Source organism: Sorex araneus, chromosome 7, assembly GCF_027595985.1.
Source record: "Sorex araneus isolate mSorAra2 chromosome 7, mSorAra2.pri, whole genome shotgun sequence".
In the NCBI taxonomy this organism is placed as follows: domain Eukaryota; kingdom Metazoa; phylum Chordata; class Mammalia; order Eulipotyphla; family Soricidae; genus Sorex; species Sorex araneus.
In genome coordinates this window covers 3,772,981-3,787,304 of record NC_073308.1, presented here as the reverse complement: position 1 = coordinate 3,787,304, position 14,324 = coordinate 3,772,981, and the positions used below count along the sequence as shown (strand labels likewise).

Sequence of the window (14,324 nt, the reverse complement as noted above, 5' to 3'; positions counted from 1 at the left end):
CGTTTATCTTAAACTCGGCCAACCCAGGTTCGATTCCCAGCATCCCATATGGTCCCCTGAGAACCGCCAGGAGTAATTCCTGAGTGCAGACCCAGGAGTAACCCCTGTGCATTGCTGGGTGTGACCCAAAAAGAAAAAAAAAAAAACATCTTGGAAGTCTGAATAAACTGTTCTTACCTCAATGAGACCGATAATTATAATCAATATCATCACGACTACAATCACAAATATTACCACGATTGCTTTGGCCTCATGATAGCCATCATGATAGCCATATCCTGGAACTTCTTTTGTGAGCTGAAAGAAAAAGAACAATTGTTTTTATGCATTATTTTTGGGGGTCCACACCCAGCGATGATCAGGGGTTACTCCTGGCTCTGCACTCAGAAATCACTCCTGGGGGAACAAAAGGGATGCTGGGGATAGAATTTGGGTTGGCGAGGGGGCTGGAGCGTTAGCACAGTGGGTGGGGCGTTTGCCTTGCACGTGGCAGACCCAGGTTCGATTCCCAGCATCCCATATGGTCCCCTGAGAACCGCCAGGAGTAATTTCTGAGTGCATGAACCATTAGTAACCCCTGTGCATTGCCGGGTGTGACTCAAAAAGCACTGTATCACTGTATCACTGTCATCCCGTTACTCATTGATTTGCTTGGGTGGGCACCAGTAATGTCTCCATTGTGAGACTTGTTACTGTTTTTGGCATATCAAATACACCATGGGTAGCTTGCCAGGCTTTGTTGTGTGGGCGAGATACTCTCAGTAGCTTGCCGGGCTCTCTGAGAGGAATGGAGGAATCGGCTGCGTGCAAGGCAAACCCTCTACCCTACCTGCTGTGCTATTGCTCCAGTCCAAAAAGCAAAAAAAAAAAAAAAAAATTGGGTTGGCGGCATGCAAGGCAAGAGCCTTACCCACTATCCTATTGCTCCAGCACCCAAGAACAATTAGACAAAAAGATGGGAAGGATTCTTAAACGTATTCTAAAGAATGACTAACTATTATTATGCAGTCTAAAACCCCATTCTCTCATATGAGTGGACTATAGGTTTTGGTTTTGTATGTTTTAGGGTTGTTTTGTTTTTGTTTTCAGCCTATCCCCAGGGTCCTCAGAGCTCCTGCTGGCTCAGTGCTCAGGGGCACTCGTGTTGAGCTTTCTCCTTGGCCCCAATATGTTCTTACAGAGCACACCAGATATGTTACACCATCTTGTCTGTAGCCTTTCCTTCTACAATTTATTTATCTGGTGTGTTAGGTCCTCTCACACCTCTCCTAGGAACAGTGCTACCTTTCTATAAATGAGCACAGGGACCATCATTATTGTAGTCAAAATTGTGTGGCCACAAAAAAGAGAGCGAGCAAGTAAAAGAGGGAGAGCCAAGAGACCCTGGTCTTCCTGCTCGTGTTCTTTCATGGCATGGCCTGAGAGCCGCAGAAGCCCCTGAGCCTAGTCTCTGTGAGATACAGTTACAGAGCTTTCCTGATTGTTATCCAGTGTCAGCCATTCAGTGCTCCAACACCTGTCCCTCCACCAGTGTACATTACCCCCCAACATCATCCCCGTATCCCTCCTGCCACCTCCCCCCCGCCCTCAACCCACCTCTCTCTCTCTCTCTCTCTCTCTCTCTCTCTCTCTCTCCTCTCTGTCCCTCTCTTTCACCTTTTCTTTCCGCCTCTCTCTTTTCCCATTTCTTCCCTCTCCCTTCTCTCTTGCTGTCTCCTCTCTCCTCTCACTCTACACCCCCCTGTTGGACATTATAGTTTGCAATGCAGATACTGAGAGGTCATCATGTTTGATCCTTTACCCACTTTCAGCACACGTCTCCCATCCAGAAGGATCCCTTCCAACTATCATTGTTATCGTGATCCCTTCTCTATCCCAGCTGCCCTCTCTCCCAGCCCTTGAGCCAGGCTTTCAACTGTGGACCATTCATCCTGGTTGTTGTTTCTAACTGTTCTTGGGTGTTAATCTCATACTAAGTTTTAATTTTTTTTTACATCCCATAAATGAGTGCAATCATTCTACGTTTGTCCTTCTTCTGACTTATTTCACTTGTGAGACTCTATGAAAAAAAAAAAAAGTCTGTCCTCACCTCACTTTCGTCTGGCTGTTTCTGTTCACTCTGGCCTTCGGTATTCTCACTAATGTAGTTCTCAGTCTTCCACTGGTCCGTATCCCATTCTGGCTTGGGAACCTTTCCTTCCTCCTGCTCACTGAGAAGCTTCATCAGGAGGCCGGTTTCAGAGAGGATCTTGGCACACGCCACCTGCACCTGGGGCTTAGAGCAGTCCATTTTGAGAGTCCGCATCAAGTGAGCAATGAACTTCCTCACGTTGTTGTTGGGGATAAGGGACCGCAGCTGCTGGATGTATTCCATCTCCAGCTTGTCTCCTGGGTCTGGTTTTTGTGTAACAGAGACGATGTCCGTGGCCACGTTGTGATATTCCCACTGCATCTCGCTGGACTGCTTGACAGTCGGCGTGAGGTTGTCCACCATCGGGGCGTCCTTCTCATGGGAGGTGCCTTTGCTACCGACAGTTTTCTCTTGCAGCGTGATGCCTCTGGTGTTCGCCCCATTTGCAGCATGCGTGCTTTCTGCAGTCTTCTTTCCTGCATGTGAGTGTGAAGGTTGAAAGGACTGGAGCAAAGGTTTGTCCTGATCTCTCCAAGACAGAGACTCCTCTCTTGGCGGGGACTTGATGAGGCTCTTCACCGCAGCGAAAGGAGGCCGCTTGGCGACTCGCACTGGCCTCTCGGGTGCTGATTCTTTCGTGTCCCTATTCGCGCTGGCTTTAGCCCTTCTGCTTCCCAGGTGAGAATAAGATTTCTGAAAATTATAATTTATTTTATTGTGTAGCACGGGGCTGGGAAACTTCATGTTCCGAACCCTGGCATCTGCGTCTTCTAAAACGCGGAAAGTATCCCTTAGGTCTTTGGGGTTCTCGGGTGGGACTTTAGAAGTGGCAGCAGATGGCCTGCCCATGGAGAATTCTTCCAGGGGCATGGAGAACACCGCCTTGTGCTCCTGGATGGAGTTTGACTCCTCATTGAAGGAGTTTTCCACCAATTTCCTGGGCCTCCCCGTCAAGGGAAGCTCTTTTTTCTGGAGGCCCCCGGGGTCCTTGAGCACGCTGCTCATCTGCAGTGGTTTCCTCTCCCTCTCTGCCACCTTCCCTAAGTGTTTTCTCTTTGGCCAGACAGTTTTCAATTTCTTCGGAAAGATCTGACGGTTCAATTTGGGCCCGAAAAGTATGGAACGGACCAGCGTGGCAGTTTTCTCTCTCTTCCTAGCTTTGTGGACTTTTGCTTGAGTTGCTGCATTTATCAAGCTTTTCAGAAAATGGAGACTTTTCAACTTATTGTATGTTGAATTGTTGGATTCAAGCTGTAGAGACATCGGAATTGTGCTGTTCTTCAAATGAACCCCAGGATTTGCTTTGTCTTTTACATCTTTAAAAAGGAGCTTAAGGAAGGGTAACAAGGTTGATTCAACATCTTTTATGTTACCTTCCTGGAAAAAAGGCATTATGTAATTTAGCTTATTCATCATATCGTTATCATTGAAGTCCAGCTGCTCATTTATGAAAAAGGACATTCTGTCTCTCTCTGATGAGGCCTTGTCCGGTTCTATGGTCAGTTCGGTGCTAGTGTTCTTTTTTCGGGCCTGTAAAGTCTCCATGAACTCCCCTTCTATATTATTTATGGATTCCTCATCTGTCAAAAAGGAAGAGCTTGCTTTTGATCATGAAAGATAACTGGGGAATATTTTGGGAGCATCTACAGACATAAATTTCAGGCAAGTAAATGAGTAATCAGTAAACAAGTGCTGTATTGGTGGGGGGGAGGCACAGGGAAACCCTAAATTGATATCTATGATTGATAACAACAAAAGGAGAAACAAAGTGGTCATCGCTATTTATTCAGAATAAATAGGGCATGAAATCCAGTACATGTCTTTATTATTATTCCACTGGGGGACAGAGTGACAGAAGAGCAGATAAATATTTGTCTTGTATGCAGCCAACCTGGGTCTGATCCCCAGCACCCTATAGGGTCCCTCAAGCCTTACCAGGCCTGACCCCTGAACACAAAGTCAGGAGTAAACTTTGAGCACCTGAGTATGCCCCCAAACAAACAAACACAAAAACAATAATGATATGATTATTCTACTGGTCCCAAAGGATCAAGTGCCCAGAATTCAAGACAAATATTTGTTGCTCAGTTAGACTCTTTACAGATCAACTATGACTTCTGTTTTATTTTTTGGCCATTCCCAGCCATGCTTAGGGGTTGCTCCTGGTTCTGCTCTTAGAATTCTAGGAATTTAGAATTGAATTTTGAATTCAACATAATCTGTTTCCAACTGTATTCTGTGAATCTGAAGGTATTTCAGATCATTAAAAACTAACTAACCTTGGGTCTGTGATTCAGCCACAGCACACAGGATTGAAGCACAGATGACTTAAATAACATGCATCTTAGAGATAAGTGACCTTCCTCTATGATTAGGGTGGAGTGTTTTAGATAGATAAAATTGAAGATTAAAACTGCGCAAGTTCCAAATTCTGTTTTAAAATCTACATTTTTTGAGTAAAAAAATGCCTATTTTAATGTCTACCTGCTCTCAATGCTTATTGGTTTATATAGAGTTAAACATTGAACTACTTTAATAATTTATTCTTTATGCTGATAGTTTTACTCTTTTAATAACCCAATTTAATACTTAAATCCATGTTAGAGTTTATCTTATCACTGTTATGAGCTAATTGAAAAATAGTACCATCAATCACTATTAACATTTGAAAACTTTACATAATGTATCACAGGGAGAGCAACGGGATTAGTTCCTGGTATTTCAAACAAATCACATATATTTGGCTCTTCTTTAGGTTTATCAGAGAAACTATTTAATAAATTTTACAGATATAATAATGGAGTTATTAGATAATTCAACCCTGAGTTAGAGAAGCATAAGAATAAGCCCAAGAAATTTGAATAGTTTAATGGACTACAAAAATAATCATTTTTTAGTTAGTTATCTTATGGCTCACAATTATCATGTGTCTGACAAAAGTTTAATAAAACTAGCCTGATCTTGATCATAATATGTACTAATCAAATATGTAAAAAGATATATGATAAAGTTTATACTTGGTGCTCAGAATTCATCGAAAAGATAAACTACACTTGAAAAATAATTGAGGTTTTTTTGGGGGGGCTACCTAGCAATGCCTAGGGGTTACTTCTGGTTTTGCACTCAGAAATCACTCATGATAGTGTTTGGGGGGCCATTTGAGATGCTGGGGATTGAATCCGGGTTGGTTACATGCAAGGCAATCACCTTACCCGCTTTACTATCTCTAGCCCAAGAGAAAACATCTTTATAATGGTTAAATTTTTACTTTAATTAAATTTTACATGTGTCTATTACTTATACTTGTTTGCATAATTGTTGATAGCATACTTTTTAAGTAATCTAGAACCACCTTATGAAAGTAGATAAATGCCGGGCTAGAGAGAGAGTACAGAAGGTAGAGCATTCACCTTGCATGTGTCCAACCCAGATTTGATCCCTGGAATCCCACATGTTCCCTGAACACCAGCAGAAGTAATTCCTGAGTGCAGAGCCAGGAGTAATCTCTGAGCATTAATGCGTGTTGCTCCCAAAAGCAAATTAAAAATTAATCAACAAATCTTTTTTTGGTAATTATGGCCACCAGGCTGCAGCGATAAGAACAGCAGGTAGGGTGTTTGCCTTGCACCTGGCTGATTCCTCCATTCCTCTCGGAGAGCCTGACAAGCTACCAAAGTATCCCACCCACATGGCAGAGCCTGGCAAGCTCCCTGTGGCGTATTTGGTATGCCTAAAACAATAGCAACAAGTCTCACAATGGAGACATTACTGGTGCCCGCTCAAGTAAATCGATGAACAAAGGACGACAGTGCTACAGTGCTGCTCTCAGAAATTATTCTGGGTGGTGCCTGGGGGACCACATGGGAATCTGGGAAGGAAACTTGGGTTGACTGCATGAAAGATAAGCACCCTCGGTCTGGAGCAATAGCACAGGAGGTAGGTTGTTTGCCTTGCATGCAGCCAATCTGCGTTCGAATCCCAGTATTCTATATGGTTCCCTGAACACTGCCAGAGCCAGGAGTAAACCCTGTGCATTGCCAAGTGTGACTCAAAAAAGCGTAAAAAAAAAAGGCAAGCACCCTCTCCATTATACCATCTCTCTAGTCCCTCAACTATGATTTATTATACTCCCATACCTTTATCCTGTCCTGCCCATAAAAAGAGAGAGGACATTTCTCTCTACCTCTTTTGGGTGCTAATATTCTTATTACCATCATAGACGAAGAAGAAATTCCTCCAGAAATCAGGTCCTCATCTGAATGCACCCTTTCTCCCCCTACCCACTAAATCTTTTGCTGATTAGCCCTTAGCCTCATATTGTTGAATCTGGGCAGATGTCTAAGGATATGTTAATGGATTTGCCAGAGTATATGTCAATGTGCAATGTTGAGAAAATCTAGATGCTTGGGAAACTGTATAGGATGCCGGCAATGGAACCCAGGTCATCTGTGTGCAAGGCAAGTCCCCTACCCACTGTACTATCTCTCTGGCCCCGGAAATAATATTGGAGCTCCCAAAATTGGGGAAAACAACTCTTATTAGATGTGTATTTTGCCTTTACCTACTTCCTACTATTTTCAGCTCTACTTTAGGGAACCGTACAAAGTTTCTGACTGCTTGAAGATCAAGTATAACATTGTGCAGTTGGGTTTCTTTTGGGGGGAAGTGGGGCCAAACCCAGAAATGTTCAGGGGTTACTTCTGTCTCTGTGCTCAGGGATCACTCCTGGCAGTAATTGGGGACCATCTGGAATGCTAGGGATCCAACCGAGGTCTACTGTATGGAGGGCAAGTGCCCTAGCTGCTAGACTCTCTCCAACCAAACTTTAATGAAGAATTAAAAATGCTTTTGGTGGTGGTGAAGTTTAGAGGGGGAGTTAAAGGAAGTGAGGAAGAAGCATGGACTTGCAAAGAGTCCCAGACTGGGATCACACGATGTAGGCATTAGGCACATTTAACACTTTTAGTTTTGCTGTTCCTCACCTAAAAAAATAATATTAGTATTGTATTCTGAATTTTGATTGCTTGGTTTAGTTATTCTCTAAATAAAATCACTGCAATTGGGGTAACGTGGTTATAATAGTACCAATGCAATTGGTTTCCATGTACAAAGTGAACTTCCCTGGACCACCGCTGAAGTGCCGAGACACCATGGTCCGTACAGCACCTCCAGTCTGACTCTTCTTCCCGCCACCCCACTAGGTTTGATGTTCATCTTATGAAAAGTGTTTCCTAAATGATTCTTCTGCCCACCTCTGAAAAGGGAGTAATAGACTTTCTAAAAGTTGATTTTAAAAATAACACTAGCTTTGTGTAAGAAGCAAAGTGATTTGATGTGCCCAATTGCTGATAGCGAATCTGATTCATAATATCCCAGCGTGAAAACACTTTTGTGGGCGGGGTATGTGTATGTGTGTGTGTATGTGTGTGTGTGTGTGTGTGTGTGTGTGTGCGCGCGCGTGAGTGCGTGAGCACGTGTGAATGTGCCACACTCAGCGGTGCCCAAGGGATACTCCCAGCAGTGCTTGGGAGACTTTTGTGGGGGTTGAACCCACACCTCCCACATGAAAAGCATGTGGTGCAACCTATTGATCTATTTTCCTAAAAGCACATTTTGGAAGTTATGAAGCTAAGGTCAGTAAACTTACTGTGTGGAAAGATACTTAAGAGCACCTGAGTGCTTTGTAGATGGAAGGGTTAAAATTCAAAAAAGTCTCAGAGGTGGGGATGGTCTAAGAATCCCGGAGACCATACATCCTTAGAAGGACTGAGTGGCAACCTCTGCTTAGAAAACCAGAAATTCTCAGTCTCTAAGCAAAACTTTCATAAGACAGTATGACTTGTACTTGCCTATAAAATTACAAAAACACATGCAATAAAATACCTACACCTGTCCTGTGAAGAAAAGGGCTCTTGAGATCTGTTCTATATAAAATCTGCTTACAAACTGCATTCTGTGGCTGAGCTCTCATCTGGAGGACCAGTACCTTGCCCAGAGTCTGGCCCTCATTTGTGACCATTAGTGTTAGCTCCCGTCCCCACTTTCATCTCTTTTCTTCCATTCCTCTTGTCTTCAGGTCATGCATAGACTGTTAAGGTAACGATGTGACTGAGATGCAGACTTTTACCAAGGGAAATCGTTCTTAGAAATATAGGGAGTTGAACTCTGAATAAAAATAATGCAACTGCATAATCAGTTTAAAATGGACCATCAGTGATTAAAATTAAAATGAAACATAAATTAAAAAGCTATCAGCAGGCAATTCAGACTCACCACAGTGTGTGCTGCTGGTACATTCACAATGTAGTTTGACTACTTTGCAGACAGAGTCTATTTTATTCTTAAATTGGCAGAGGCAGCAGGTGAGATGCCTAGGTAAGATCCTATGAATGAAAACACAGAGAATTAAGTGCAGAGTAAAGGGGTTACTGTAATAGGTAGAAGAGGCAGCCAAAGCCACTGTGCAGCTATTCAAAATGTTCCTGAGAACCATGGATGAGGCGCTGCTCGAACTCGGTGGTGGTGGGAACCCAACTGGGAGGTGATGCATGCAAAGTGTGTACCTGAACTCCTCTACTATCACTTCAGCCCTCAGAAAATTGAGTTTTGTTTTTTAGTCATATCTGGTGGTGCTCAGGGGTTTCTCTGGCAGTCCGCTCAGGGATCATTCCTTGCAGGCAGAGAATGCATAGACAGTGCCAAAGACTGAACAAGGGTTATTCACATGCAAAGCAAATACCTAACTCACTATCTTATCTCTCCAGCTCCCAGATAACAATAACATAAAAATGCCAGTTATAACCTGGGGAAATCTGAAAGCACTTTTCCAGACTGTAAAAACAAACAGGGACTAGAGTAATAGTATAGTGTAGCAGGTCTGGCATTTGCTTTGAGCACGGTCGACCTGGGTTTGATCCCCAGTATCCATGAGACACCAAAAGTGTCTCTTGAGTATCTCAATTTAAAAATATTTTTTAATGGGACGAAGAAATGAACAGAAACTTTTCCAAGGAAGAGATATGAATGACCAAAAGGCACATGAAACAATGCTCTGCATCACTAATCATCAGGGAGATGCAAATCAAAACAACCATGAGATACCACCTCACACCACAGAGAATGGCACACATCCAAAAGAACAAAAGCAACTGCTGTTGGAGAGGATGTGGGGAGAAGGGGACCCTTCTACACTGCTGGTGGGAATGCCGACTGGTTCAGCCCCTTTGGAAAACAATATGAACGCTTCTCAAAAAATTAGAAATTGAGCTTCCATTTAATCCAGTAATACCACTACTGGGAATATATTCTGGAGAAACAAAAAAGTATAGTCGAAATGACATCTGCACTTATATGTTCATCGCAGCACTGTTTACAATAGCCAGAATCTGGAAAAAACCCGAGTGCCTGAGAACAGATGACTGGTTAAAGAAACTTTGGTACATCTATACAATGGAATACTATGCAGCTGTTAGAAAGGATGAAGTAATGAACTTTGCATATAAGTGGATCAACATGGAAAGTATCATGCTAAGTGAAATGAGCCAGAAAGAGAGGGACAGACATAGAAAGATTCCACTCATCTGTGGAATATAGAACAACAGAGTAGGAGACTAATACCCAAGAATAGTAGTATATAATACCAGGAGGTTGGCTCCATAGCTTGGAATCTGGCCTCACATGCTGAGGGAAAGTCATCCCAGATAGACAGGGGAACACCAAGTAATATGTGATTGGAGATCCTGCTCGGAAGGGAGATGCGTGCTGAAAGCAGACTAGAGACTGAACAGGATGACCACTCAATACCCCTATTGCAAACCACAACACCCAAAAGGAAAGAGAGATATCAAATTGGAATGCCCCGCCACAGAGGTGGGGTGGGTGGGGGGGATGGGATTGGAGGTGGGGTGGGAGTGATACTGGGTTTATTGGTGGTGGAGAATGTGGAGAATGGACACTGGTGGAGGGATGGGCTCTTAAACATTGCATGAGGGAAAAACAAGTACGAAAATGTGTGAATCTGTAACTGTACCCTCACTGTGAATCACTAATTAAAAAAAAATTGAAAAAAAAATCACACCTCAATTAAACATAGCTTAAGAAAAATAAACAAGCAGGGGTATGATGCCAGCAGCAGGTCAGTCTATACCTGCGGAGCGAGTGCATCAGCAGCCAGATGGACCCTTCTGGCTTCCTGATAACCCAAAATTGCTGATGTACCTGTGGCTGAACTCCAACAACTTAGGGCAAGTTTACCAAGAAACTAAGCAGCCAAAAGTTTGGTATGTGGGAGCCAACCCACAAACCACATCTGGCTCAGTTATACAAGTTAATTTACCGGCCATATTTCAGAGACCCATAAATCTCAAAAAGAGATCAAAAGCCGCACTTAGGGCTGGTCGTGAGGCGCCCTACGGCTAAGCCAGCATACCCTGCAGAGCATATGCCAATAGTTTATTTCTCTGGAAAAGATAGAAACAAGGGCCACGATCCAGAGACACACAAAAGGATCTTTGAACTGAGAAGCTCTCTGCGAGATGCCTCCGGACTTTAAGCCAGGCCAACTTCACTGGGGAGCCTCAGACAGAGGCAGGCATCATCCCTCCACCTGCCCCTTAAAAACCCCGACAGCCACCAACTTCCAGAACCCAATGAGAAGTGCAGGTACGAAGGTTCAGTGACAGCAAATTCCAGGCCTCAAGGGATAGGGGATGGGCCTGTCCCTCTCATGCCCCCGACTCCCCGTGGGAACCTGGAGGTCATGCCCACAAACTGCCTTCGGCTGCCACTTAAGCTCTTTAATGATCATGATCCAGAGATACACAATTTCTGAACTGAGCAGCTCTCTGCAGAGATTTCTCCACACCTAATTATTTAAACTTTTAGAATTCCAGGAGCACACAGCCCTCTTGTGGCCGTATGACATCTTATACTATTCATAACAAGCAATGCAAAAGAGCATGGGGGAGACTGTCAGCCAGAGGCAGGGGGAGGGGTGGGACTGGGAGGGATACTGGGGACATTGGTGGTGGAAGATGTGCACTGGTGGAGGGTTGGGTGTCTTATCACTGTATGACTGAAACTCAAAAAGGGAAGCTTTGTGACTGTATCTTACAGTGATTAAAAAAAATTAAAAAAGGTGTTAGGCTGGGAAACTCAGTCGGGCCCCCCAGGGCTTAAAGCGCGGCCCGGGAGAGCGGGCCCAGATGACCGGGTGGGCTCCGTGCGGTATCGGGGAGGCGGGCCCGTCACCTGGCCTCGGTGCCGCGTCCGGCCGGGGGCTTAGGGCACACGCCCCGGACCCCAGGGCTCCGCAGACGGGCCGGCGGCCCCTGCACCCCGGGGAGCTCCAGGCATCTGCTCTGGGCGCGCGGCTGCAGCGACACACTGGCACCAGGGGTGTGTGTGTTTCTGTGTGTGTGTACACAATGACACAATGGAAAGAGTTCAGGATTGTTGCGGGATGGGTGTGTGTGTGTGTGTATACGTATGCACAATGAAAACAGTTCAGGGTTGTTACAGGATGGCAATTTGCAGGGTTGCATGATGCAGCACCCCAGGGAGAGAGGGGTGTGTGTGTGTGTGTGTGTGTGTGTGTGTGTGTGTGTGTGTGTGTGTGTGTGTGTGTGTGTGTGTGTGTGTGTGTGTGTGTGTGTGTATACGTATGCACAATGAAAACAGTTCAGGGTTGTTACAGGATGGCAGTTTGCAGGGTTGCATGATGCAGCACCCCAGGGAAAAAAAAATTAAAAAAATTAAATTAACATTCTGAATAAAAAATAGTAATGTGGAGTTCATGCCAAATTGAATTAGCTTAATTAATGGCTGAATAAATAGTAGTACTCCTACATTAAAAAAAAAAAGAGAAACAAAAATAAAAAGTCTTAAAAAACAAAGTGAAAATAAATGTCAGAAAAATCAACTTACAGTTTTTCCAATTCAAGAGTCATCATGAGGATGTTTTGGACTGGTCCAAGCGACACTTGTGTTGCTCCCATGTCTCTGAGGGACAAAGCACAAGCATGATGAGAATCCAAATACAGAAGCTCTAGAGTTAAATAGATGAGATTAAAGAGGCATAACTTTGATTCTGGCTTCGCTGTAAAGCCAGGTCAACTGCTTACTCTAGACCATAATTCCAGAGAGCTCTTACAGAAATAAGAGATTTCTCTATCATCAAATTAATGACAATTTGGTAGACTAAATAAATTTCCTTCCTTCTTTCCTCCCTCCCTTCTTCCTTCCTTCTTTCCTTCCTTCCTTCCTTCCTTCCTTCCTTCCTTCCTTCCTTCCTTCCTTCCTTCCTTCCTTCCTTCCTTCCTTCCTTCCTTCCTTCCTTCTTTCTTTCCTCCCTTCCTTCCTTCCTTCCTCCCTCCCTCCCTCCCTCCCTCCCTCCCTCCCTCCCTCCCTCCCTCCCTCCCTTCCTTCCTTCCTCTAAATAAATTTCCTTCCTTCCTTCCTTCCTTCCTTCCTTCCTTCCTTCCTTCCTTCCTTCCTTCCTTCCTTCCTTCCTTCCTTCCTTCCTTCCTTCCTCCCTCCCCTCCCTCCCTTCCCTTCCTTCCTTCCTTCCTTCCTTCCTTCCTTCCTCCCTCCCTCCCTCCCTCCCTCCCTCCCTTCCTTCCTTCCTTCCTTCCTTCCTTCCTTCCTCTAAATAAATTTCCTTCCTTCCTTCCTTCCTTCCTTCCTTCCTTCCTTCCTTCCTTCCTTCCTTCCTTCCTTCCTCTAAATAAATTTCCTTCCTTCCTTCCTTCCTTCCTTCCTTCCTTCCTTCCTCCCTCCCTTCCTTCCTCCCTCCCTCCCTCTCCTCCCTCCCTCCCTCCCTCCCTTCCTTGCTTCCTTTCCTTCCTTCCTTCCTTCCTTCCTTCCTTCCTTCCTTCCTTCCTTCCTTCCTTCCTTCCTTCCTTCCTTCCTTCCTTCCTTCCTTCCTTCCTTCCTTCCCTCCCTCCCTTCCTTCCTCCCTCCCTTCTCTTGTCTCTTCCTTCTCTTGTCAATTTAGACTTCTCTTTCTAAATTGCATCTACTTCGTTTAATGTTTCTTTTTCATGTGAGCTGGGGGTGGCCTTGGATTTTGGCCACATCTGGCAGTACTTGGGAGATATGTTGGGTGCTGTACTTGTGGGTTGCACTGAGTAGAACTCTGGGGAACACATAAGGTGCCAGAGATTGAATCCAGGCCTCCAGCACCCAGTGCACAGGCTCCAACCACTCACCTATCTGGTCCTCTTTTATTTACTTTCTTTTTTAAATAATGTTTACATTATTACTCGTTATTTTCTGGAATAAATAATACTTCTACACGCATCTGTATGTTTCTTATCTATATGTACTCAACATTGCTCTTTTCCTCTGTTGGCTGTTACCCATGTACATTATTTCTTAATGTTTTCCTTTGAAAATAAATCTCATTTCAACAATCCAGTGTTAAAATTAAAAATATAACTTTTAAATTCAATGCAAGACACATAATCTATGACAGAAATGGAGAAAAATAAAGACAGCAAATCATAGCAGAAATCATATGAACTACAAAGCTATTACAATACTTACAGATATTTTAATGCTGGTAATTGAAAAAGATATGAATCTTCAATAGTTGTTAGAGGATTATGACTGAGAATTCTAAAAAATACAATAAAATGAAAATTATCTGCATAATCAGTAACTAGGATTGAAGTTTTTATTTATTTTACTGGCATGGAACTTGAAGGTAAAAAACATTATTTTCTGTGATTATCTATAATCACACTTAGAATCCATAAGGCATTCCCCCTCCCTTTTGTAAATCTTTTTTGGTCACGCCAGTGATGCACATGGGTTACTTCTGGCTCATGCACTCAGGAATTACTCCTGGTGGTGCTTGTGGGACCATATGGGATACTGGGAATTGAATCCGGGTCACCTGTGTGCCAGGCAACCGCCCTACCTGCTGTGCTATTTCTCCAGCACTAAGCATTCTCCCTTTGGAAAACACTCAAGTCTCTAGATGATAAAGTAAAGGGGAAACGGGGGGTGGGGTGGGTGGAGAGGAGTGGGAAACAAAACAAATCTACCGAAAAAAAATATATATGCTAACAAATTTTCCCAAGTTGAAAACCCTAGGAATAGGGGCCAAATAGTACAGCAAGTAGGGCACTTGCCTTGCATGCAGCTGACTTGTACGTTTCATCCCTGGAATCTTATATAGGCCCCAGAACAC

At 43.9% G+C, this 14,324-nt stretch overlaps 1 protein-coding gene across 6 annotated transcripts in view; it reads right to left on the bottom strand.

Moving 5' to 3' along the window:
- Positions 1-14,324, bottom strand: part of LOC129406488 (leucine-rich repeat-containing protein 37A3-like) — a 131,490-nt gene that overhangs the window by 7,886 nt on the left and 109,280 nt on the right. For all 6 annotated transcript variants that reach the window (XM_055144447.1, XM_055144448.1, XM_055144449.1 and 3 more), the window contains 5 exons: positions 13,676-13,747; positions 12,056-12,130; positions 8,405-8,514; positions 2,090-3,711; positions 178-297 (listed from right to left, as the gene is read on the bottom strand). In XM_055144447.1, the coding sequence (XP_055000422.1) occupies positions 178-297; positions 2,090-3,711; positions 8,405-8,514; positions 12,056-12,130; positions 13,676-13,747 (1,999 nt within the window). The remainder of the gene's footprint in view (positions 1-177; positions 298-2,089; positions 3,712-8,404; positions 8,515-12,055; positions 12,131-13,675; positions 13,748-14,324) is intronic.